General features: G+C 38.0%; 1 protein-coding gene across 1 annotated transcript in view; it reads left to right on the top strand.

Moving 5' to 3' along the window:
- LOC122797720 (CUB and sushi domain-containing protein 3) overlaps window positions 1-26,880 on the top strand; it is a 5,249,173-nt gene that overhangs the window by 2,178,599 nt on the left and 3,043,694 nt on the right. Inside the window, exon 13 of the mRNA XM_044066251.1 lies at window positions 8,062-8,244. Within this exon, the coding sequence (XP_043922186.1) occupies window positions 8,062-8,244 (183 nt within the window). The remainder of the gene's footprint in view (window positions 1-8,061; window positions 8,245-26,880) is intronic.

Here is a 26,880-nt window from a genome sequence, read left to right as displayed (position 1 = left end):
TCATACCAGGTAATCAGTTGACGCCATTTATCTGTTACTCTGTTGATAATATTGTGTGAGCACAATCTGAATGAATGGTAAATAGGCTGGAAAATAACTGTGTTTAGCAGCATAGAAGAACATTATGCTCATAGCTATTACCTGGCCATGGGTAAAACAGGGTATTCCACTGATGTTGTTGTTGTCTTTTGGCTTTTCCCGGTTAGAGGTCACCACAGTGGAACTCCGGTCCGCTAATGATTGGCAGTAGATTTTGACGAACACCGAGGTGCCATCTCGAAGTTCAACCTTCAATGAAGGCATGCCCATTTACGCATGTCTTTTGAATGCCCACCCAACCATGGGGAGGACATGCAGACTCCACACAGAAGTTACTCCCTACACTCCATCCGAGAATCGAACGGGAGAACCTCTTGCTTTGAGGCAACAATGCTGCCGCTGCAAGATTCTCTTAATCCATGCGTATAAAGCCCACTTGTAAATTCAAAGAGTTCTGCACTCACCAAATTAAATTAAATCTTTAACTCAACTCCACAATAAATTTTAAAGTAACTGTTTTGTGACTCAGACTCTGAGCTTATATACATCAACTCCAGGGTTTCACTAACACCAGGAAAAGGGATAAGACCACACACACATCACAGTCACTGTTGGCACAGACTTAGTAAGTGCAGTGGTCGTGATTCCCTATGGAAAACAGCATCTGTGTAGTTCAGTATCTCAGATATAAATTTGATCACAAGGATCCTCACCCACCATGTAACCATTATGGTTTAATGAAGCCTAAAAACTCTCTGTGAATAGGTAAAGCCTGCTTCACTCTAGGTAAGGCAGTGTTTATCAATGTTCTGCACTGGAGGCATATAACAAGATATTTTCACCTTTACTAAAAAGTTCTACTTATAATGGCTGTCTTGTTGTACAGCTATTTTCTCCCTACATTTGGAAGTGGATCAGTCTTCTCCTTGTAGACCAGACATGAGTGCTGTGGTATGCATGGAGCGACTGGACTAATTTATAGTTGATCACATTGGCCTACATTTTAATGGCAATAACATATCTTAGTTTGCTTTTTAAGGCATTTTCTTCCAGAAACAGAACTATTGTTGTGCTGAAATTTAAATTCATAGACATGTCACCGATGTTATAATGTAGCAACAAGTCTGAATGCTTTTGCCTGTTTATCTACAGAATGGACTTTTTTCAACAGTAATTGTTATTTAATCAGATGAAAAGTACTCAGTTAAGCAAATCAAGTAGTCCTGCTTCACAGCTATTGTTTTTTAGAAACATTGTGTAATATTAAAATATTTGATATCATACATCTGCTCCTTCAGAGCATAACAACATTATAGTTTTTTTCTCTGCCTATGACGTGTTTTGTAAAAAACTAAAAAGAAGGGCAATGGATAATGTGAAAGTGCTTTACATTTGGTTATCTTTAGTGAATGGGTAAGTAGATGATGCTGCAGTGTCTAAATACAGAATGAACTACTGCTGTTCCAGTCATGCCTCTTTAAAATAAATAAAGTAAGCGTGAAAATATCTTATATTTATGTATTAAGTAAGCTTTGCTTCTAAAGCTTGCAGTTTTTCTAAAGGTGCTAGAAAAATAATCACACCCTTAACACATAGAATAAAGAATTATTTTTTTTCATTGTAGTGGCCATGTATTACCATGAGGATGTCTTCACTCAGCATTTGTTTGAGTTTACATTGCATATATTTTCTTCATTGAGCATTTGTTCACATGCAGATATTTTGCTAATATCCTTCTTCACTGTTTTGTATTGAGTTTTTTTTCACTGTTGATAACATTTATAGCTGAATCAGATATGATCTTCCTCTACGTTTTTAGGTGCATTGCTCTTCATTAACAGCAAGGCAAAGAGCAGCTAAGTGATAGCACTAATAGCAATGTAATTCACAGACAGAATCCCATGACTACTAGCATCTGCAAGGCATCCAACAGAAGGACATGTTTGGCAAGCTGAGCTTTACTTCAGTATGCTGGTCATTTCCTGTTGTGTACTGAGTCCAATAAAACACAGTGGTTAGAGTAAGAGGTTATCTCAACAAGCAGCCTTCATGCAAATAATTCAAATAATATAGAAATACAGAGAACTGCATGTGGTTTACTCTGCTGTACAATGGGATATACAGTGATACAAGCACACAACAGAGTGATATTTGCAATTTGTGATTGCGGTACAGTTTTGGTGGTGTTTGAACAGGATATCTGAGTCATGCAGAATACAGTAGTGCATATAGGCTTAATGCAGTCCTAAAAGTGCTGTGCATTATAACAATGTGAAGGAATGGTGTCCCTATATATACACTATATATAAATATGTGTGTGGTGTTTGTGTGTGTGTGTGTGTGTGTGTGTGTGTGTGTGTGTGTGTGTGTGTGTGTGTGTGTGTGTGTGTGTGTGTGTGTGATTCCTTGGGTCTATATTAAAAGACCGAAGAGATGTTTCAGCGAACACCTCTTGGTCGACATGTAATGAGTGAACGCACTAAAGCGTTGTTACATCGTGGTAATGAAGGAGACCACACGGATTATAGAGTTGTAAGGCCTTTCTTTATTAAGAGCCTCCAGGTGTGCACCCATGCTTCTTCACACAACTTCTGCAAGTCATCTACTACACAGAACCAACAAGTTACCAGAGAATATAGAACCAACAGTACATGCTGAATTTCCCACAGCGCCCCTACAGTACAACAACCACATTACCAGCCCGAATACTACATTCCTCCCCTTTTAAGCTAAGACATACTGTCTTACATAAGCAAACTAGGGAACAAGTTCCACAATGCATTTAACCATTTACTTGTAAATAACAGGCTAGTTATTAGCTGGTTACCATACCATCTACTATTTTTTGTCTAAAGCTGGTAATCTATACATGCATTTTGTTAACATTGATAGTCCTTCAAGTAACTAGGTTTAACCAGCACACGCTTAGAACGGCGCAGTGGTACCACCTTAGGTGACTCTGGTGTCACTGTTACCACTTCAGGTATCGGTGTGTCCTTCCCTGGAACAGTTGGATTCTCAGAAACCTCTCCTTCCACGTTCTGGCGGTCTCCCTCGTCCTCCTGCCACAGCCCTGGTTCCGAACTTAGCGGTAGTTCCGAGGCCAGCAGTTCCATGGCATCCTTCTACTGTTCGCTCCTCAGAATTTGGTCTACATGTCTCCTCACAAATCTCCATTCAACCTCACCTGGTGCGACAATGGACCTGTGCTCTTGACAATGAACCCTGGAATCCACTTAGGTCCATAACTGAAATTTCGTGTCATCACTGCATCTCCTTCCAGAAAACTTCTCTCTCTCCGTCTTCGATCATGACATTCTTTTTGCCTCCACTGGGTCCCCTCCACCTTTGCTCAGACATTTGGATACACTAGATCCAACGTGGATCTCAATCTACGTCCTTGCAACATCTCGGCAGGTGACAAACCCGTGGTAGATTGTGGTGTATCTGGTTGAATAACACCCTTGATACTTTTGCTGCTAAACTTCCTTCACCAGACTTCTTCATCATTGCTTTAAAAGTCTGCACAGCTCTTTCAGCACAACCATTTGTAGCTGCATGGTAAGGCGCTGATGTAATATGTACGATACCATTTTTTTTCAGAAAACTCTTGAACTCTTCACTCGTGAAACAGGAAGCATTATCGGATACAATAGTCTCTGGCAGTCCTTGACTACTGAAACTCCTCCTCAAGCATTCAATGGTAACGAGAGAAGTGGGTGTCTTGACTTGATAGGCATCCATCCATTTCGAATGAGCATCCATGATTATCAAAAACATGGCCCCCATGAATGGTCCTGCATAGTCTATATGAAGTCTCTGCCAAGGTCTGCTCGGCCACTCCCATGGATGTAGTGGCACCGCCACCGGCAAGTATGTTGTTGACATGTTTTACACTCACAACGACTTCAATCTCGTGGTCCAACTTTGGCCACCAAAAATAACTTCGAGCTAAAGCTTTCATTCGGGTAATGCCCACATGACCTTCGTGTAATTGCTGTAAAAGTGCCCTTCTTCCTGGGGACGGAATTATCACTCTTGCCCCCCACAATACGCATCCATCTTGTACACTCAGCTCTGTTTTTCTCACTTCATAAGGTCGAAAAACTGGATCCGTTTGTTGGACTGGCCAGCCTTGCTGAACCCACTGAAACACTCTAGCAAGCACCGGGTCTTTGTGTGTCCAAACTCTCAGTTCCTTAGCAGACACCAATGTTATGTCTTCCATCATCAAAACTCGGTCCTCCGCTTCCTTTTCTTGGATATGCCCTGGCATCGGCAACCGACTTAGTGCATCTGCATTACTATGGTGTTTTCCAGGCTTATAAACAATCTCGTATTCATAAGCTCTCAACGTTACAGCCCATCTCTGAATGCGAGGAGAAACCATCTGCGGTACCGCTTTCATCTCGTTGAATAATGACAACAACGGCTTATGATCAGTACAAATGGTAAACTTCCTCCCATAGAGGTATTTGTGAAATCGCTTGATTCCAAACATCACAGCTAAACCCTCTTTATCTATCTGAGAATAGTTTGACTCCGCTGATGTCAAAGTTCGTGACATGAACCCAATGGGTCTCTCTTGTCCATCTGGCATTGATTGTGCCAACGCCCCAATCCATAGGGTGAGGCATCACATGACAAAATTAAGTCCTTGTGACTATCGTAGTGCACCAAAACCTCTGAAGATTGCATTAGTTCCTTTGACTGTTCAAACGCTCTGTCCTGTTCCTTTTTCCACGACCACTGAGCCTCCTTCCTTAACAACTTATGTAAAGGAGCTAACAGTGTTGACAGATTTGGCAGGAACCTGTTATAATAGTTGAGTAAGCCTAAATAGGCTTTCAGTTCTGTAACATTTGTGGGTGCTGGTGCCTGTTGAATGGCTTCCACTTTATTTGGCAGGGGTGTAGGCCTGATGCATCCACCTTGTAGCAATTCTGCTTCGTTGCCATGAAAGCACATTTACTCCGTTTCACCCGTAGACCTGCCTCTGACTCAGCACCTCATTCAGCGTCTCCAGATGCTCTCGAATGTTCCTACCCGTCAACAGGATATCGTCTAAATACACAGCTACCTTTGGAATTCCTGCCACTAATCCCTCCATTATTCTCTGGAAAATAGCTGGACTCGAGGAAACCCCAAAAGGTAAACGATTTACTTGGAACAAACCTTTGTGTGTGTTCAGGGTAACATACGTCTTTGACCCTTCTTCCAGCACTACTTGTTGATATGCCTGACTGAGATCCAGTTTACTAAACCTTTCACCTCCCGACAACTTTTCGAACACATCCTCCACCTTTGGCAAAGGATACTGCTCCAGCTTCGAGACTTGGTTCACTGTTAACTTGTAGTCACCACAGATGCGTACAGTACAATCTGGCTTTAATACTGGAACAATTGGTGCTGCCCATTCCGCAAACTTTACTGGTTCAATTATACCTTGCTTCATGAGTCTCTCTAACTCAAACTCAACTTTCTTCTTCATCGCATATGGTACAGGACGGGGTTTGTAAAATCTTGGCGTTACGTTTTCTTTCACGTGTATCTTTGCTGGTGGACCCCCCCAGGTCCCCAGTTCCTCTTTAAATACGTCTTCATTATTCTCTAGCACCTCTTGCAAGGTCAGGCCCGGCTGTTCTACCTTATGGAGCTGAAGGCAGTCCATGTTTAGCTCCTTTAACCACCCGGCCTAGCAGGTTTGGTCCCTTACCTGCTACCACCATGACTGGCAACTCTTTGACTTGGTCTTTATATTTTACCTTCATTTTCACCATTCCCAACGTGGGAACTATTTCACCTGTGTAGGTTTTCAAAGTCACTGAACAGTCCTGCAGCTTCCGAGCTTCTCTAGGCCATAACTTCCCATACTGAGCCTTTGACAGAACTGTGACACTACACATCAACTTCAAACACCATTTTACCATTTAAGTCCAACTGAGTTTTAATGGGATCAACTCTTTCCCACTTGGCCTCTTTCACGCTAAACATTGTGAACACTTCTTCTTCCCTGGTTGGTTTATCTGTAACTTCACGCATGTGGTGTGCATACTGCCGTTTATTTTTCGGTTTCCTTCCTTTCCATCATACTGCTTTTTCCTCCCCTTTCGGAGGGCATTGGCACATTTTCTTTACATGGCCCTTTTAAGCATGACATTTTACAGTTAAAAAACGACAGTTCCGTGACAGATGTTCACCTCCACACCTGTAACAAGCATACTGACCAGACTTTCCTTGTGAATTATGCTCCACGACCACCTTATGCACTGGTAGTGGGGTCGCACTCCTGCTTCCAACCCCTTCCGTGGCTTTCTGTTGTAAATCATGAATGTCTTTAGTCGCTGTCTCTATGGCCTGTGCCAACTTTAAAGCCTTTTCAAACGACAAGTAAGGCTCCGCTAACAATCAATGCCACATACGAGCCTATCTCGTAGCATTTCGGTCAGTCTGTCCCCATAATCACAATGTTGTGCCAGTTCCCTCAGCACTACGACATACTCCATTACCATTTCATTAGCCATTCTAGTCCTTGAATTTAACTTGAACCTCTGGACTATTGCACTCGGCTTCGGGTTATAATGTGACTGAAGTAAACTCGTCAACTCTGTGAACGATTTGTCCCCCGGTTTATCCGGACTCAATAAGTTCCTCATCAGACTATACGTCTTACTGCCCACCGAGCTTAGCAATATGGCTCGCTTCCGACCCGCTTCCATTATCTGGTTTGCCTCAAAAAAAATGTTCCAACACTTCACAATACTCCTCCCAGGTCTGTGTCTGACAGTCGTATGCAACTAGTGACCCCAACATGGAACCCGACATCACTCCAGCAGGCCCCGTCTCTTCGTCATCCGACATGAACTACAGCTCACCAGTTTACTCGCAGCGGACTCGGAGGCATCCCATCTTCTCGTCGCCAATATGTTACATCGTGGTAATGAAGGAGACCACATGGATTATAGAGTTGTAAGGCCTTTCTTTATTAAGAGCCTCCAGGTGCGCACCCATGCTTCTTCACACAACTTCTGCAAGTCATCTACTACACAGAACCAACAAGTTACCAGAGAATATAGAACCAACAGTACATGCTGAATTTCCCACAGTGCCCCTACAGTACAACAACCACATTACCAGCCCGAATACTACAAGCGTGAATGCTCAAAACAGTGGTTTCTCTCCCTGGGAAAGAAACCACTAGCACAAACACATACACACACCCACACTTTAAAACATAACAATGTGGGGGGCTGTACCCCCCACTCACCCACTAACTAAATATACCAAATCCGAGATCTCACTACAGTGAGGAAAAGGGTAAACACACAGGGATGGCCAAGCGATTTCTTTCCCATGGAAAGAAATCGCTGTGTTGAGCATTCTCGCTTTAGTGCATTCACTCATTACATGTCGACCAAGAGGTGTTCACTAAAACACCTCTTTGATCTTTTAATATAGACCCAATTCCTTCCATAACTCCAATAAGAGCTCATATAAAAAGCCTGTGTGTGTATATGCTTTGATGACAATCTTTGTAAACTTGGCATGTAACATTTTCCTGCCAGTACTTATGGAAGATGAAGATAACACATTAAAACCTGCATGGACATCCTTCACTGTGATTGCATGATGCACAAAATAAGTGTAACATTCTATTATAGAGTGCTAATCATATTCTGAATTTATGCCCTGCTCTTTCAATTTACTAACAACAAATCAAAGAGGATGTGCTTGCCCATCTGAATGTGTAAGTGTCTGCATATGTTTCTGGCATCTTACTGAGCTGTTCATTAACACTATTACTGCAGAAGTGTCAGCTGATTAAGCTACAGCCAATGAGATGCCTAGCCTTAAGGCAATGTAACTGTAAATGTGGGAGTTGTTATTCTAGATTGATTCCTAGATGAAGAAATGCTATGAAATCCGTCTTTATTATGAAAATTGAAATACTATATGAAATGCAGTGCAATTATTGCATGCTCTATCACTATATTAACATTACTTATATTTTACCCCATGTAGAAATTGACAAAGAAAGCTGTGGTGATCCTGGAACTCCCATGTATGGCATCCGTGATGGCAATGGTTTTTCAAATGGAGATGTTTTAAGATTTGAATGTCAGTTTGGATTTGAACTCATTGGGGAAAAGTCCATAGTTTGCCAAGATAACAACCAGTGGTCTGCAAACATACCAATCTGCATTTGTAAGTACCTGCATTTATTGTTCTGCATTGCATGTATACCAAATTCACTAACGCAAGTTGTTTCTTTTTTTCTCTCAGTTATTAAAATAACAGTGCCGTTCAAAAATAAGTAAAGTCTTATAAAATTTTAAAGAAAGCTAATAAATTATTTTAAATAAAGCTTTGAATTTAGAATTTCATTTGGTCTTGATAGCTGGGAAGAGTACAACCTTGTAGAATTAAACAAATTTTCTTCAGCCCAAGTCATCATGTACAAGTCGATCCAATTTTACTTCAAGTTTTGTAAAATCAAAAGATTTTACAATGCAAACTTGTATTTGAGATTCCATAAAATTACTGTTAACATGCTACTAATAAAATATACTTAGGCAGAAATGCATCACTTCCTCAAATCCAAATAAGCTATAGCTATCCAATTTGACCAGTCTGATGAAATATCCAAAAACTCATCCTCATCATCATTAGCATCTTACAGGCAAAGTGACAAAAGTCCAAACCAGCCCACCAACTCATAATGTAAATTTATGCTCCACCATAAAACTCCCCCAGTTTACATTTAAACACTTCAAGGATGTCAAAGACACACTACGCATGCACAAAACCTATACATGAAAAAGTATTTATAGCTCATTGGAAATGTTTCCTTTTCTTTTTTTTATTCCTTTTTTTTTTTTTTGAGAAGGCAGAGAGGAGTCCTGTATAAGTTCCCCTCTGTTCAGAGTCTGCATGTCCATGGAGCTGCTTCTGATGGGTGCTTCAAGTACTGAGACCTGTGAGATTCTTTTTTTTTGTTTAAATGTTATTGTAGTTTGTGTGTTGTAGTGTATGGACATATTTCAAATAGTTTCTACTGTCTTAAATGGCAAGCTATCTTAAATCCTTTAAGCTAACTGAAGAACTATAAACCAATAACTTGCCTTCCGATGTCTTAACAGTTTTTGAGTGATTGACTGGCTACAAAAGATATTGAATTAGTTGGATAAGAAAACAAGAAAAATGTTTCACGCTTATCAAATGATATATAAAAATCAGTGCATACCAAGATTATACATTCATCGTTGTGAAGGTGGTATGGGCTTCCATGAAATTGTTTACATGTATAGATCTGCAGTCATAGGACTGCATACATATCTGGTGTCCTCACCAGATCCAAATGTAGTGAAACTTTTGAAACATGAGGAGAATAAATCTGCGATGACTTCCCTGCTTAGTTCACCAGAAGCATATCGGCATCAAGCAGGAATGGAAACTAAACCAAAATCAGACAGCAACTGAATGTGCCAAAAAACAAAAGAAAAAATATAAGAAGATGGACCAGATGCGAAGGCAAAAAATGTGAAAAAGGCACAAATATAGCGGCAAGTACAGAAACCTCTAGAAACACCATCATGTTGATCAGGATTTGGCACAACACTGGTTAAGGAGAGGTGAATTTAACCCAAAAGATGAAAAGTTAATATTGGCATCCTAGGATAGTGAACTATCTCCACACTAGTTTACGAAGTCCATTGAACACGTGGAGGAAACAGACAAATGCAGGTTCTATAAAACATGACTGGAAACAGTTGCACACCTTTTTGCTGGGTGTGATACACTATTGGCAGAAAGGCATAATAATAATGTGCCAAGACTGTTGCATTAGGGATTGTGCAAACATTATAATACTGAAGTAGCTGAGAAGAATTGGAAACATGAGCCAAAAACATTACAGAAAATGATGAAGTTTAAATCACATGGAATTGCTCATTACCAACAGTTCAGTAAATAAATGCAAGAAAGCCAGATATGCTCCATGAAAAGAAGACAAAAGTAGCACTGACCACTGAAATTGCTATACCCAGTGATTATAGTATCTTACATACAGAGAGACATAAAGAGATAAAATACCTGCATTGGGAGGCAGAAACGAGAGTGTGATCTCATAAAAAAAGTATTTGCAGTTATATTTAGGTATGCTACTGATGCACGTAACTCCATATGAATTACAGGAGGGGTCAATTCTGGACACGCTACAGGTGCTGTGAAAAGTGCTTTTGACTAACATCAAAGATTAGTAATTTTATGAACTTTAATCATGCTTTCACTAAGGAATAGAGTCTATTCCCATCAAGATACTTGAAACCCAAAAGACACGGAGAAGTTAAACAACGAAAAGTGACAACAATCTAAAATAGCCCACCAACTCATAATGTAGATTTATGCATTTATGCTCCCCCTATAAAACTCACTCAGTTTAGACTTAAACCCTTCAAGGGTGTAACAGACGTACTACAGCCGTATGAAGCCTGTAACTAAAAACGTCTTTATATTTCGGTGCAGATACTCTTTTTCCTTTCATTATGTTATTATTGCTGTGCTGCCTTATGGGCACTGTTTTCCTAGCATGGTGAGTACATCATTTAGGTGTTTTTTGTGCAGAATCAGCATGTTCTTTTGCTTGTTTATTTGTTTGTTTGTTTTTGAGAAGATACAGAAGAATCCTGTAAGTCACCCTCTGCACAGAGTCTGCATCACCATGGAGTTGCTTCTGAGTGGTGCTTCATGTACTAAGACCTGTGAGATTCCTTTTTTTAAATGTTGTTGTAATTTGTGTGTAGTTGTATAGCAAAGTATTTTAATAGCTTTAAATTGCCTGCTTAGAGATGCAGAGAAAATACATTTTAACTGATTTTTTTCCATTGGGAAATGATAAGTTTACCTGCTGATTTCTCTGTCCAATCAGTGTCCATGTTTTTGAATAATTAAGACTGTTTATCAATTTTATACTACATGGTGCTTTCTGTTGAAGGATACAGTTATACATTTCTTGACATGTAGTTTTAATCCATGGTTTCAACTGTTTGGACAGGTCCCCTTGGAGGACCATGGTGTCTTCTGGGGAAATTATGATGGTACCAAATTTACAGTCATCTGCATACATAGTTTTAAAGGTAGTTACTAAGCTTGTGGTCCACTGGACTATTGTTCTGTTGCATTAGCGTACAAAGTTCCCAGTGAGATCACTGTCTGTGCCACAGCTCCCAAGGGGGGAATCATTGTGGGACAGCAGTCTCTGCATCATAAAGTCTTATTGTGATGACAGTCCCTTCAGAGATAATGTTATCATGTCACAGTAAGCCTTCCTTAACTTTCTAATTGTTTTGTTTAAAGACATACAATGCTTTAAGGGTCAACAAAATGGGACACAACTAAGCATGATGTTTTCACTTTCGGGTTGATCTGATGAAGTCCTGCTTGTTATTAGGGACAACAGTGCTCAATATTTTATGCATATAAAAACTTTTAATACTACTGAGTTTGTGATTTTAATTCATTTTCCTCAGATCCTTTAATGGTTGTGGCTAAAAGCACCTTGGTATGCCTATAAAGTTTAACAAGTTAAAAATATATATAAGATTTTTTTGTAAAAAATTAAAGAAAAAAACTTGTTTCATTACAGATTAGAGAAAGCATAGGAATGTTGACAGAAACCTTTCTAACTGGCTTCACAAAGATCTACACCAGTTTAGTTAGGGTAGTTGCTACTGATATTGCAGATTTCCTACCCCTTCTGCATTTGCACACATCAGAAACTGTACTGACCGCCGCGTTATATGACATAACAATAACATTTTATAATACAGCATTAATCTTCTGTACAAATATAATATTTCCTTTATAAGATTTGCAGTATAGATGTAATACAGTAAGGTAGGTTCTAGCACTCCATGTACAGATTTCCAGTACGATGGTGCTAGATTTTGTTACAGAACTACATGGGTTGTGTTAGAAATTTGCACAAAGCTTCAAATTAGTAACATACAAAAGTGTGGTTATGCTGTGTTCAGGATTCTTTGATGTCACACCACTCTGAAGTAGTAGTAATCAGTATTTATGGAAAAAAAACGTTAATTAAAATGTAGTTAACCATTGTACTTGTCATTGATGTAGATATGACCATGGTCCTTGTGAAATCCAGAAAGAATGCGTATATTGTCGTGGGAAAGGAAATTTGCTTAAACATTTGTTAAGAACTTTGCTGGGCTAGTTCACAAACTTTTCTTGAGGTAAAATCCTGGCTCAAGGCAGAATACAACCAAAGGAAAAAACTCTCTTTTTACAATACAAACTTCCTTGAAATCTCCCTACCCATAGTGCACCTTCCCCCTGAAATCATCCAGTGCTCTGGCAGATGCTGTATTTCATCCTGCCCTTAGCAGTGCTCTGCCTGCATAAGATCTTTCTGGCTCCTATTACTCTGATTTGGAACACATTTTCCCTACTAAGTATCCTTCCCTTCCTCACCCCCAAAGCATCTACAGTTTTATTTGTAAAATGTTTGCATTTTAAAGTTATTTGTCATGCAGAAGTATGTTATAAGTGGAAGTATGATGCTGAATATCACATCTGAAGTAGATCATGCTACCCAACACAAATTATACAATCTTCAAAGTTTGTCTGAGAGACATCATAACAAAACTTCAGGACATTTTCCTAGTTCTAGAATTGCTTCTGTATTAGTCGTGTGTATTTTTAGTGCAGAGGATTACATTTCCTGGCATGCACTACTCTAGTAGCTAGCCTACAGTTATGAATGCTGCAGTATCAGACCACTTGCATGGCTCATTGAATACTACAGTATCAGACCACTCGCATGGCTCATTGAATACTGCAGTATCAGACCACTTGTATGGCTCATTGAATACTGCAGTATCAGACCACTCACATGGCTCATTGAATACTCCAGTATCAGACCACTCGTATGGCTCATTGAATACTGCAGTATCAGACCACTCGTATGGCTCATTGAATACTGCAGTATCAGACCACTCGTATGGCTCATTGAATACTGCAGTATCAGACCACTAGCATGGCTCATTGAATACTGCAGTATCAGGCCACTCGTATGGCTCTTTGAATACTGCAGTATCAGACCACTCGCATGGCTCATTGTGCTAGCTGCTCATGCTTTCATAGTTTCAGTTGCTATTGCTGAGTGCTAAATAGAGTTTTCAACCCAAAACTGACATTTGATTAATCATCTGATTTTGTGTGTAATTTCTTTTGCTGTTGAGAAGATAAGAGTGGGTGTTATTTGAAGATTGACAAAGGCACTGGGTGTTTGCTTCACTTACATTGTGGGACATATGATTGTTTGTTAATGAAAAACATGGATAGTGAGCCTCAGACAATATGAAACCAAACACAAGCAAGCATAAGCAAAAGGACCAGATACAGTGACATGAGGTGACTTGTGGTCACCAAGGCTTGTGACAGAATGTTGTCCATTCCACGGCAAGGTAGACAAACACTTGCTTCAGTTGCAGATGATTGCAACTTAATCCCAGAGAAGTGAAACACAGCAGGTGTGAGTCTTTACTGGAGGATGCAACATAATCCCAGAGAAGTGAAACACAGCATGTGTGTGCCTTTACTGGAGGAAGGGAATGGTGGATAAAAAAAAAAAATGTTCCACTTGACCAAAAGAGGAAAAACAGTAACAAAAGCAGGTTGACTCATATGGGCAAAACAGGGATACAGCAGATTCAGAATCATGCAGAAAATGGCTGGAAGAACAAAAGGAAATGTAAAGCTAGAAATTGGGGAGTACATTTTAGGGGAGAGTATATTATAGAAGCTGAACAAATTGTGTGGAGTCTCCCTACATTCATGTGGGTTTCCTTAATTAAGTTATTTTGATTTTCTCTGTCCTACAAAAGCATGCTGCTTCATGACTACTCTGCATTATCTCAGCTTGCAATCTCTACTGCTGTCTTTGTGGCCTGGGCTATGGCTGGAAATGATCTGCAAGCATTTACCCAGTTTAGTAGCTAACTAACTAACCAACTAACTAACTAACTAACTAACTAACTAACTAACTAACTAACTAACTAACTAACTAACTAACTCACTAACTCACTCACTCACTCACTCACTCACTCACTCATTCACTCACTCACTCACTCACTCACTCACTAAATAGGGGTGGGGAGTGAGCTATGCTCTTTCTAAAGAAATGGTTGAGATGATGAAGATGATGATGATGATGATTAAACACTCTGAGGTAGTTCAACTGTTTTATTTGGATTTGTAACATGATATTAGAATTAACTTGGTAAGGGACTCCAACAATTCAGAGCAGGTGCAGGAGGTGATCAGAAGCCCATGAAGGAAGAAATGGGTAACATGAAATGCTCCTTTAATCCCTCAAGTCTCTCCACAACTACCAAGCTCAACTTCACTGAATCATTCGGCCAGCATTTTCTGTCATCGAAGAACATTTGGCCTGGAAGATGAGAGCTACTTGTTGGAGTTGTTTGCTGGCTAGTCTATCATTTTTTTAATACAGTTGTGATATTTACAGGTAAATATTCTCTCCCACCTGCTTCCTCCTTTTTTATTCACAGTTTTGAGCTGTTTATATGTTAAAGTAGATACCTGTGCATTCCAGCATGTTTTCACTTACAACTCTGCAACACACTGGTATTTTTATACAGTGAGTTCCCATTATAGGAATCCCATCTCAATAAGTCATACTTGGTAAGTGGCTTGCTTATATGACAAAAAATTGTAAATAAAGACGCTGAGGTGGTTTTTCATGTAAATTATGCAAATTTATGTCATTTATGGAAAAAGGATAATGTAATTCATTACTGACATTTGCTCCAATGATTATAGATATTCAAAAATGAATTCTTAAAACTTATTTAAAACACATGCAACAATGCATTTAACAAAAGTTTTAGCACTTCTAAAGAGAATAAATCTGTAGTCTTTAGACATAACTATGTTACTCTTATTCTAGGAGAAGAATTATATATTTATTACAAAAAAGAAATAATATTTAAATATGTAAAGGTTTTCATTTTTTAAATTACAACAAATAAAGTCAGTGAAAAATATTCAAGTTTCACTGTAACTAAGGGGCAAGTGCACCAGTTTTACAAAAAGTATCTTACCTTTCAAATGTAGAGACAATTGCATCAAGTAGTCAGTGTAATTTTTTTCTGTCTCATTCCAACATCATTACAGCTACAAATCTTGTAACCGAGAAAGCAATAAGAAAATGTATTATTAGACTACTGCAGGCAGGAGCATAAACATGCTTTCAGATGAATCGAATAGATGAGTAAAGCAGGCATGGTCCTAGGTATTCATTATGTAAGAATAAGTAAATGTCTTTGTTTTATACATAAAAAGAATGTATTTTCCAACAATCGAGATTTAAATGCTAAATCTTTAAACTATAGAGATTTTCCTTATTTCACTAGTTAAAGATGAGAGAAAAGAAAACCAATGTAGAAGAGAATCGCTGCCGTACTTCTCACCTTCTTCCCCAGTGAATTGTGACCACACTGTTTCATCAAGATGGAATGAGATCCCTTCAACATATTCAACAATTCTGGATCTCAAACTCATGGCTCTCCAGCCTCAAGTGGTGTTCCAGCCCACATGATGCTGGTTGAAGGATGCTACTAAACTATAATCCTGCATTTACTGACCATTCCCCATTTGTTTTGGACATTGCTGCCTTCTCTCACTGTATTAGCCCTCACACGCTCACACAGCCATTTGAGTTTGATACCCAGTCTGGATTACAAAGGCAAGGTAGTGCCATATCTCTGTTACCTTTTATTTTTAACTCAGATTCATTTTTAAAGTAGTTAAATCTGATAAATATTGTGTTGTCCCTTCATGCAAGTAATAGTTAGCAGCCAAAGCAAATCACAGAGGAAATGCACCTTTGGCCTAATTTTTTATTTTTTTTTTGGTTCTTCCTTAAGGAAATTGTGCATTACTCTTAAGGTTGGAAACACTTCCTTGGTGCAAGGTTATGTTGCCTGTCCACACACACACACACACACACACACACACACAGACACACACGTGTGTGGGTTTGTGTATTTGTGTATGTGTGTGTAAGTACGTGCACATGTGAGTGTTTTATGTGTGCATGCGTGCATGTATGTGTCTGTATCTAAATCTATATAGATGTAGATATAGATATGCATAGGTATATACGTATATACACATGTTATAAGTTTTTCTTTATTAATAATGTTTCTTGATCACTAACTATCAGTTCTTGCCTTCAAGAGCAGTTTGTGGGTTTTGATTTGCAAACATGACTCATTGTCATACAGGATGATAATGATGTAGAAGGATTTTGAACCGGATTCAATTTAAACAAACTTGCTTTGATCATAATTCTAACCACTAATCTGTAGATCAATTCTACTAATTTTGTAAGCCGTTTATTTTATTTTTTAGATATCTAGTTTTCTTGTTGTTTAATGCATGATTTGGCATGTGTAAATGATTAAGCACATTTCATTACTTATTTTGCCCGTAGGAAAATTGCAGGGTTCCAGAATATGATTTTATTTATTTGTTGTTTGTTATGGTGAGTCAATCTAGATGGAAGAATCTAATGAGTGTGAGATGGGAGCTATAAATGATCTACAGCAAAACCTGAGACATTAAAATAATAATTTTCTTCCTTATTTAACCACTGGCCCCTTAAGAGAAAACATTTATTAACTAAATTACTTTAGGGTTTTCTTAAATTGATTCCATTTTTTCAGAAACAGCTGGCCGTTTATTTCAGGCTCTGCCCAGGAAAATTATTTTCAGTTATATCTGATGAGGCAGAAAGCAAGAAGAGACAAATTTCCTATGTAGATGTGTCGAGGACGATCTACTGCAAATGGAGAGCAGCACTCATGTACACGTACAAAGAAGAGAAAATTATGATTAACAAACATGGATGAAGCTTTTCATCATTTATGAAAACAAACGGTTTCACTGATCACCTGTAGAGAAAGCATTTATAAATGATGAGAAAAGGTAAATTTAAACTTTAGAGTAGTTCATGGAGAATGCGTAATGTACATGAAGGAATGATGCAAAAGGAAATATACGTTGCAGGAATGTATAGACTATATGACTTACAAGTACAACAGAAAACTAGAAAAGGTAGAGTATTTATAATATTCATTGAACTGCAAAATTGTGAAGTTTAAAGACAAGACCTACAAAAAGATACTTTCATCATGGACTTACATGGGTTAAATCTTCACATTCCCACATACTTGCACAACATAAGTGTATAACTGTGTTACAGTACTGACAACTTGCAACACCATTAGATCTGATGCACTGACAGCAGCTAGAAGCAAAGTGCACCTTGCATCACACAACAGGTTTGAAAGGTGCTAAACACTTCATTCTTCCACTTGTTTTCAGTGCGTGCGTGCGTGTGTGTGTGTGTGTGTGTTACAGCTCTCAAAAGCTGTCATAAGGTTTCTCTGAAGCAGTTCTGTGGAATATGTTGTTTGCTTTGCAGCTTAAGCTTTGATAATAAAGTTCTGATGTACAAACCTTGGTACAACAAGCTGATTATATTGAGCCTCATACTTCAGAAGAGTACACAATAAGACAGTGTGTCTTTTGCCATACATTGTTAGTTGAGCACATAACCTTATTGACAACTCTAAGTGCATTATTATATTGTAAAAAAGAAAAAAAAACAGAACTATGTACAAATATCAAATTATTTTGTACAGAAGTAACCTCTTACAAATAGAACACCTCCCCTCCACACAATTTTTTATATGCAGACATGTCTTCCTATAAACATTCCAGAGTCTGGTAATAAAGCAATACATTTTGTATAATCACTTTTGGATCATACTTGCAGTGTTTAAAAAAATCAGCAGCATAACCAATGAGACGTGTGTGTGTGTGTGTGTGTGTGTGTGTGTGTGTGTGTGTGTGTGTGTGTGTGTGTGTGTGTGTGTACTTAAATGAGTCTACTTCAGTTGAATGAACTAACACACCACTGAAACTAACATCATTGCGAACATTTACAAGAATGATAGTGTACATCGAAACTTACAAGATCAAACTATATATATATATATATATATATATATATATATATATATATATATATATTCATACACACACACACACACACACACACACACACACACACACACACACACACACACACACACACACACACACACACACACACACACACACACATATTTATATGATTACATCTTAACAGGTTTTTATTTTTTTCTGTAAACTTCACATAAAACTTAGAAATACAGTATGATTTTTGAAAAACTTTCCCAAGTTAACTATTCAACATTATCATTGTGCAGAGGCATGATAATGTAAAACATAAGAATAGCCCTGCATTTATTCAGAAACCAGGCTAAGTAAGGACGCATAGCGAGAGGCCTGTGGTATAAAAATTCCATAGGTTTTGCCATATCCCACTTTCTGTGAAGCAGTTTTGCAGATAATGCTAATTTTCATCTAATGTATACTAGATGACATTACAGTGTACTTGACAATGAGCTTCTAGGGAAGAATTATACATCTTCTGTAGACACAGACATCCATCCACACATATGAATGTTTGCAGGAACTGCAAACTGAATCTAGACAGTCCTGTATAAAGCATTTGGCACAATCTTTATACCACAAATGTATCAGCTGGCCATTAAACCCCTCTAATGATAACAATTCTCAGCTTTACTGATAGAGCATTCCAAAGGGAAAGCACCCTCTCAATGAACAAATTCATTTAGCCATCTGAATGCAGTGGTCCCTTTTCAACATGTGTCCAGACTCTGTGTGATATCCCTCTTTCTGTGTTTTGTTAGACACTTGCAGTTGAGGTTTACGTAATCACTTATATGGAAGACAATAATCACATCATCAGCACTCAGCACCTAAGAAAGAGAAAATGTTTTGTTATTCTAATTTCTTATAGGTAACAGGAAATGATCAAAGGTAGTTCACTTCATTTCTTCTGGACTCTTTACAGTTCTGCTATTAGACTTTTTTTATGGGAGACCATAAGGGGTACATATTGAAGCTTAGATCAAATAACATTTTAGTATTTTGAGATCTCCATCAACCACGGTGTGTCTTATACAAACTTCAACAAGTAACTCATCACTTTGCAAGTACTTTCATGTAATTTTTTTATTGTGAGATTTAAAGGACGATACATTATCTGCAGTCATTGCCACTCACTGCTTTATTAAATTGTTTGTCATGTACAATGCAAGAACAAGCTAGTTTCTTAATTCTCATATTGGCTAATTTTCCTTTACCATAAGTTGATTTTTCTTTCTTCACATATTAAAGGCATTGAGTTCCTTTTACATTAACACCTAGCTGTGACCTGACACACTTATTTTAGCGGGTTTGTTTTCATCAGCATACTTCACTATTATTATGCCAGCAGCAAACAGATGAACACCTGTCACTCATATAATCACTGAAGAGTGAAAGGACTCATGTTGTAGTTTATGGCGCGCTAATATGAAGGGGGCGATTTTTCAATTATATTTTCTAATATGAGTTATGACGTTCTTTTGGTAAGATAGTCTTTTGTCCAGCCTATTGGAAAATAATCCAAACCAATGACACACTGTTTATTTAGAAGAGAAAGATGACTTACCAAAATAAAGAATTTACTAACATGAAAAATACAATGGTAAAACATAAAATCTAGAAATGAGGTTTGGCAACAAACCAGGTTGTCCTGGGACATCTTCAGTAGGGGGGGTTAGACAAATATATTAGTGAGGTAAGAGGGTGGGAGATAAAACAGTTAAATGGAAGGAAGGTTGATTGGGAGGAAATGAGGTAAGGGGTGGGGAGGGGCTTAAGGGGCTTAGGCAAGGCCAGCTGGGTAAGAATCACATTTTGGTGTGAACTTGCTGCCTGCCCTCTCTCCCTGTCTTTTGGTGGATTACATTAGCAGGCCAGGTAAGGCAGAGAAGAGGGACAGGCTTGCTCTCTTTTATTCCCCCTCTGGTGTTTGGATGTTCATTTCAATAAGTTGGGAAAGGAAAGTGAGCAATTGGAAGCAATAAGTGGTAAATACAAGTGAGCGGAAGTAAGGACCCTGCTTATTTGGTTGGAGAGGTAATTCAGTAAATGGTAAGTGAAGTAAGTTGTTGGACGCTGCTTCATAAGTAAAGGACTTGGTGGGATGTGTAATTCAATAAATGGTATATGAAGTAAGTTGTTGGATGCGGCTTCATAAGTAAAGGACTTGGTGGGATGTGTAATTCAATAAATGGTATATGAAGTGAGTTGTTGGACGCTGCTTCATAAGTAAAGGGCTTGGGGGATGTGTAATTCAATAAATGGTATATGAAGGGAGTTGTTGGACGCTGGCTTCATAAGTAAAGGGCTTGGGGGATGTGTAATTCAATAAATGGTATATGAAGGGAGTTGGACACTGCTTCATAAGTAAAGGACTTGGTGGGATGTGTAATTCAATAAATGGTATATGAAGTGAGTTGTTGGATGCTGCTTCATAAGTAAAGGGCTTGGTGGGATGTGTAATTCAATAAATAGTATATGAAATGAGTTGTTGGACGCTGCTTCATAAGTAAAATAAGGGAGTAGAGGTATGGATACTGCTTACTGGGTCAGGATGAGTAAATTCACACTGTCCTAATTAAAATTACAGGGATCTTTATGCTGTGATTAAAATCAACTGTACTATGTTCACTTGTAATTAGTATATATCAATGTCATGTTATGGAAGTTTAATAAAGGTCGTCAAACGTCATTCGGTGTGATGTGTTTTATTGAAGGGGACCTAGACAAATGAGGTTTGGCAACAATCCAATTTGTCCTGAGACATTTTCAGTGGGGGGAGGTTAGACAAATATATTAGTGATGTAAAAGAGTGGGGGGATGAATGGGTTAAATGGAATAGAGGTTGATTGGGAGGAAATGAGGTAAGGGGTGGGAGGGGCTAAAAGGGCTTAGGCAAGACCAGCTGGGTAAGGAATCATATTTTGGTATAAACTTGCTGCCCCCCTCCCTCCCATTATTTTGGTGGATTGGGGGGTGTGGTTACTTTAGCAGTCCAGGTAAGGCAGAGAAGAGGGACAGGCTTGCCCTCTTCTGTTCCCCTTCTGGTGTTTGGATGTTCATTTCAATAAGTTGGGAAAGGAAAGTGAGCAATTGGAAGCAATACGTGGTAAATACAAGTGAGCGGAGGTAAGGACCCTGCTTTTTTGATTGGAGGGGGTAATTCAGTAAATGGTTTATGAAGTGAGCTGTTGGACGCTACTTCATAAGTAAAGGACTTGGTGGGATGTGTAATTCAATAAATGGTATATGAAGTGAGTTTTTGGACGCTGCTTTATAAGTAAAGGACTTGGTGGGATGTGTAATTCAATAAATGGTATATGAAGTGAGTTGTTGGACTCTGCTTCATAATAAAATAAGTAAATAGAGGTATGGATGCTGCTTACTGGGTCAGGATGAGTAAAGTCATGCTGTCCTAATTAAAACTACAGGGATGTTTATGCTGTGATTAAAATCAACTATACTATGTTCTCTTGCAATTAATAATATTGCTTATCAAAGTCATGTTATGGAAGTTTAAAAAAGGTCGTCAAATGTCATTCGGTGTGATGTGTTTTACTGAAGGGGACCGGGACAAATGAAGTTTGGCAACAAACCAATTTGTTCTGGGACATCTTCAGTAGGGGGGCGGGGTTAGGCAAATATATTAGTGAGGTAAGAGAGTGGGAGGATGAAAGGGTTAACTGGAAGGAAGGTTGATTGTAAGGAAATGAGGTAAGGGCTGGGGAGGGGCGTAATGGGCTTAGGCAAGACCATCTGGGTAAGGAATCACATTTTGGTATGAACTTGCTGCCCGCCCCCCCTCCTTGTCTTTTGGTGGATTGGGGGGTGTGGTTACGTTAACAGTCTGGGTAAGGCAGAGAAGAGGGACAAGCTTGCCCTCTTCTGTTCCCCCTCTGGTGTTTGGATGTTTATTTCAATAAGCTGAGAAAGAAAAGTGAGCAATTGGAAGCAATAAGTGGTAAATACAAGTGAGCGGAGGTAAGGATGTTGCTTATTTGGTTGGATGGGGTAATTCCTTAAATGGTATATGAAGTGAGCTGTTGGATGCTGCTTCATAAGTAAAGGACTTGGTGTGATGTGTAATTCAATAAATAGTATATGAAATGAATTGTTGGACTCTGCTTCATAAGTAAAATAAGTGAGTAGAGGTATGGATGCTGCTTATTGGGTCAGGATGAGTAAAGTCACACTGCCCTAATTAAAATTACAGGGATGTTTATGCTGTGATTAAAATCAACTATACTATGTTCACTTGTAATTAATAATATTGGTTATCAAAGTCATGTTATGGAAGTTTAATAAACGTTGTCAAATGTCATTCGGTGTGATGTGTTTTATTGAAGGGGACCGGGACAAATGAGGTTTGGCAACAAACCAATTTGTCCTGGGACATTTTCCGTGGGGTGGGGGGTTAGGCAAATATATTAGAGAGGTAAGAGAGTTGCGGGATGAAAAGGTTAAATGGAATGGAGGTTTATTGGGAGGGGAATGAGGTAAGGGGTGGGGAGTGGCTTTAGGGGCTTAGGCAAGACCAGCTGGGTAAGGAATCACATTTTGGTGTGAACTTGCAGCCTGCCCTCCCTCCCTGTCTTTTGTTGGATTGGGGATGTGTGGTTACTTTATGTTATGGAAGTTTAATAAAGGTTGTCAAACATCATTCGGTGATATATGTTTTATTGAAGGAGACCTGGACAAGATTTGATATAGAATGTCTACAAAAGCAATGTTTTGTAACACCTGTATGGTCCAGTTTTCTGAACTGATGAACTCTATACCCTTCCTTCAGAAAGAGGTTAAAGACACATTCCAAAATTGTGTATAAGTTTATATTTCGGGCTTCTCAGTTATGCTTATTGCTAAAGTTCAATATTTCTCCTAAGGCTTGCAAAAACATTTAAAGAGAGAAAGGTTCTCTGCCCTCCCTGTTAGTCCTTAACACTTTTTATTAAGATATTCGGAAATCAGTACTTTTTCAGAGCAGTGTAAGTCAATTCAAATTCTTAAGATTTCCTAATCATAGAAGCATTTCCCTTGATTTACCTAATTATTCATAGCTATTTATAACTCAAGAAAGGTAATGCAGTCTACAGACATTTCTATAATCTGATGTCTGTTTACTATATTTTATCTTCTTATGCATGATCTTTTATTGGACTGAGTTCAATCCGTTAAATTTTTTGTTAGAATCCTTTGCTTTCTGTGCCTTTAAAGGTAAAGAATGCAGTGCAAACAAGTTTTCTCTGCTAACCCATGTCTAGCTGAATATAAGTCTTGGGAAGACTTAGCCATGATTATGGTGCTCTGTTAATTTTCGCCAAGTTTACTTCTTCGCAGATTAGTATATAAAAAGGACATAATGTCATTTTTATGAGGAGTGATTCTGTTATCAGAGTCTGTGGAGTTTTTTTACCCAACCATTGGATTATGATTTCTATATCCGGGCTATTTCTTTTTTTTTTTTCAAATAGAAGTTTTATTGGTTTTGCTTTAAGACATACCACAATACAAAACAATTGCAGTTTAGAACAATACATTAATACAGCAGAGATCATTCAAATAATAATAATAATAATAACTATCCGCAGTATATACAATAGTGCTGCCAGGGGATAATTCAAATCCTGAGGATAATCGTAAAAAACGAAAGGAAAAGCAAGTATGTAGGTGGTAAGGTACTGTGGCCACTCAGAGTGTATAAGCCTCTACTAAGTAAATAGACCAACTATGTCCACTTATCTTGAACTTCAAAGGTGAAGGGAATTTAAGAGTTGTAATGGCGTTAAGGTGAGGAGAGGGAGGAGCATGGGAAGGAGGAGCATCGGGTATTAGTGTGTCATTCAGAATATTAATAATTAGTTATCAACCAGAAGTTCAAATATGACCTCCCAGAATTTTTCGAAGTATATTCATTTACACGGATTTGTGATTATGAGCTTTTGAGAAGTAATGTATTTAACAGCCATATTTCTGTATCCACTGCAAGACATTTTAGAACAATCTAGCCAGTGTTTGGAGATATAAAATTTAACTAGTAGGCAAAGTGTTATTAGGATATGAAATCGTAATTTTGAAAATTTGAGGTTAGTAATGTGTAATAATGCCATCTCCCATGAGAGGGTTGATTTGTGGTAGCCCATCTTTTCGACTCTCACCTTTAGAGAGCACCAAATACTGTGAGAGTAGTGGCAGAACCAGATGATATGTAAGATATCAGCATGAGGGAAGGAGCAGCAGGGGCAGGCTGGAGATATATTAGGATTAAAGTTATTTAAATGAGTGGGAGTGTAGTATAGGTTATTGTTAATCATAAATTGTATATAAATGAGCTTTTTGAAGAGGGGAAATAGGAGGGTGGATTTAATAGCTGAAACTTTTTGTTCATCTAATAAGCTAAACCCTTGTTGACCCCAGTATTTCTCATATACCAACCTATCTTGAAAGTGGATTGTATCTGAATTTACGAGAGCATGACAGCATATTCTTTTTGCTTGATAAGACCTGGATCAGACTAAATACCTGTAGGAAGTCATAATCTGGAATTGTGATGTCTTGAATTAGAGCTGCACTAAACTCTCTGATTTGTTTCAGAATTATAATGTATTTCTTTAGTTACTTTTAAGGTGTCTCTTAGTTCTAGTGGTGAGAGAGCTTTGTGTTTGTGAATGTCCCATAGAGAGTAGTCTTTTATTAAAGGAAAGTCTCCAAAGTTGATCATGCTAATGTTTAACTTGATATCGGGGTTTAAATGATTGGGCTGGATTAGAAGGAGAGTTTTATCTAGCTTCAGGGATTTAAAAATCTCTTGGAAGGATTTAATTCTACATTTCAGGATGCGGTGTATTTTTAGTTTCCTGAGAGTTACTGGGCCTAAGAAGGGGAGAGCTTTGGGATTTAAAGTATTTTCCAGAATATGATTATATCACATTCTTACTCAAGGGGGATTCCATGTAAGATTAGATGGAAGATACTTAACAATAGTAATTAATCTATTGGCTTGCAAAATTTTATAGTAAAGATATAGGTCTGGCATGCCAAGACCTCCTTTAGATTTGGGGAGAACAAGTCTCAGATATGATACCCCAACTGATTTAGCATGCCAGATAAATTTTGCAAAAGCTTTGTGAATTTTAATGAAGAATGAGTTGGGAATGAAGGAAATGGATGAATAAAAGTGGTAAAGAAGCTTTGGGAGGATGTTCATTTTAATAATATATGTTTTAGATAGTAAGGGCAGTTTCAGCTGCTGCCACCTGTTTAAGTCTTGGGATAGTGTTGACCATAATTTGGAAATGTTAGAGAGTACTGTAGAAGAGAAAGAGAGGTCATAGCAAATCCCCAAATCCCTAAGTATTTGCAAGAATAAGACATGTTAAAGGGAGAGTCTGGAAAGAGATTTTCTTTATGAGCTGCTGGGTAGATCGTGAATGTGTATGATTTATTAAGATTGATTTTATAGTCAGAGATATGGGCAAATGTGTTTATGGTAGCCATTATTTTTTTGCTATCAGTCAACGGATGTTCAAAATAAATGTTCAGGTCATCAGCAAACGCGGTCAGACTTATATTCGTGTGTAATAGTTTAGGTATTGAGTGTTGAGTTGATTGTCTAATGGAAAGAAATAAGGGTTCGAGATATAGATTAAAAAGAATAGGTGAGAGTGGGCACCCATGTCTGGTACCATTTGAAATTTTTATTGGCTTTAAAGTTTTCTTATTTATACATATATATATATATATATATATATATATATATATATATATATATATATATATATATATATATTGCCTGAAACATCATTTCAGAATCCTGAAAACTCAAATGCTAATATGTCACTATAAAGATATATATATATATATATATATATATATATACGCATGTATGAACTGTTGTTCAAAATTTTGATTATATTGATGAAACTAGAAGGGATGTCAAAGTAAGATAATACTGTGAACAGAAAACTCCAGTTGACCCTATCAAAAGCCTTGGAAGCATCCAGTATCATTGTGTATCTAGGGTTTTTATCATTTTTGGTAAGACCAATCATAGATTCTAATGTCAGTGTATTGTCTCAGGTATGTCTTTGAGACATAAAACCTGCTTGCTCTTTGGAAATCAAGGAAGTGATTACTTTTTTAATTCTTTCAGCTAGCAAGGAGGATAGAATTTTAATGTCAGCATTCATTAAAGAGATTGGCCTGTAGTTGTTCACATTCGATTTATCCAAGTTGTTTTTGGGAAGCAATATGGTATTTGAGTGGTTGAGGCAAAGGTCTAATATACCGCTGAGGGAGATACAGTTGAATAGATTGAGTAAGATAGGAGTTAGTGCCTCTTTAAAGGTTTTATAGAAGTCAGGAGAGTAATCAACTGGACTTGGAGCTTTCCCTAGTTTAAGATTATCAATGATATTTAGAACTTCTTGAAAAGGGGCAAGTAGGATCTTTTTCTGATCTTCATTAAGTTTTGGGAAAGTGATGTTGTTAAGGTAATCTTTTATCTCTGGGATTGGGATTTGTTGATTGTTGCTTGCATAAATATCTGAATAGAGCTGATGAAATAGTTGGATAATTTGTGAGTCCGATTTATAAAGTGTGTCCTGGTAATAAATAAGGTTAATGCTGGGTGATCTCTGTTTTCGATTAGTCTGGCTAATATTTTGGAAGAGGTTTGTATCCATTCGGACTATTTTGTTATAAATCTTAGTTCTTGCAGGGAGTAATTTGAGTGGTGTA

This window comes from Protopterus annectens, chromosome 3.part1 (assembly GCF_019279795.1).
Source record: "Protopterus annectens isolate FY-2018-M chromosome 3.part1, PAN1.0, whole genome shotgun sequence".
Taxonomy (NCBI): Eukaryota; Metazoa; Chordata; order Ceratodontiformes; family Protopteridae; genus Protopterus; species Protopterus annectens.
Note: the sequence above shows the minus strand (reverse complement) of the source record. Positions and strands in the feature narration are given on the sequence as shown.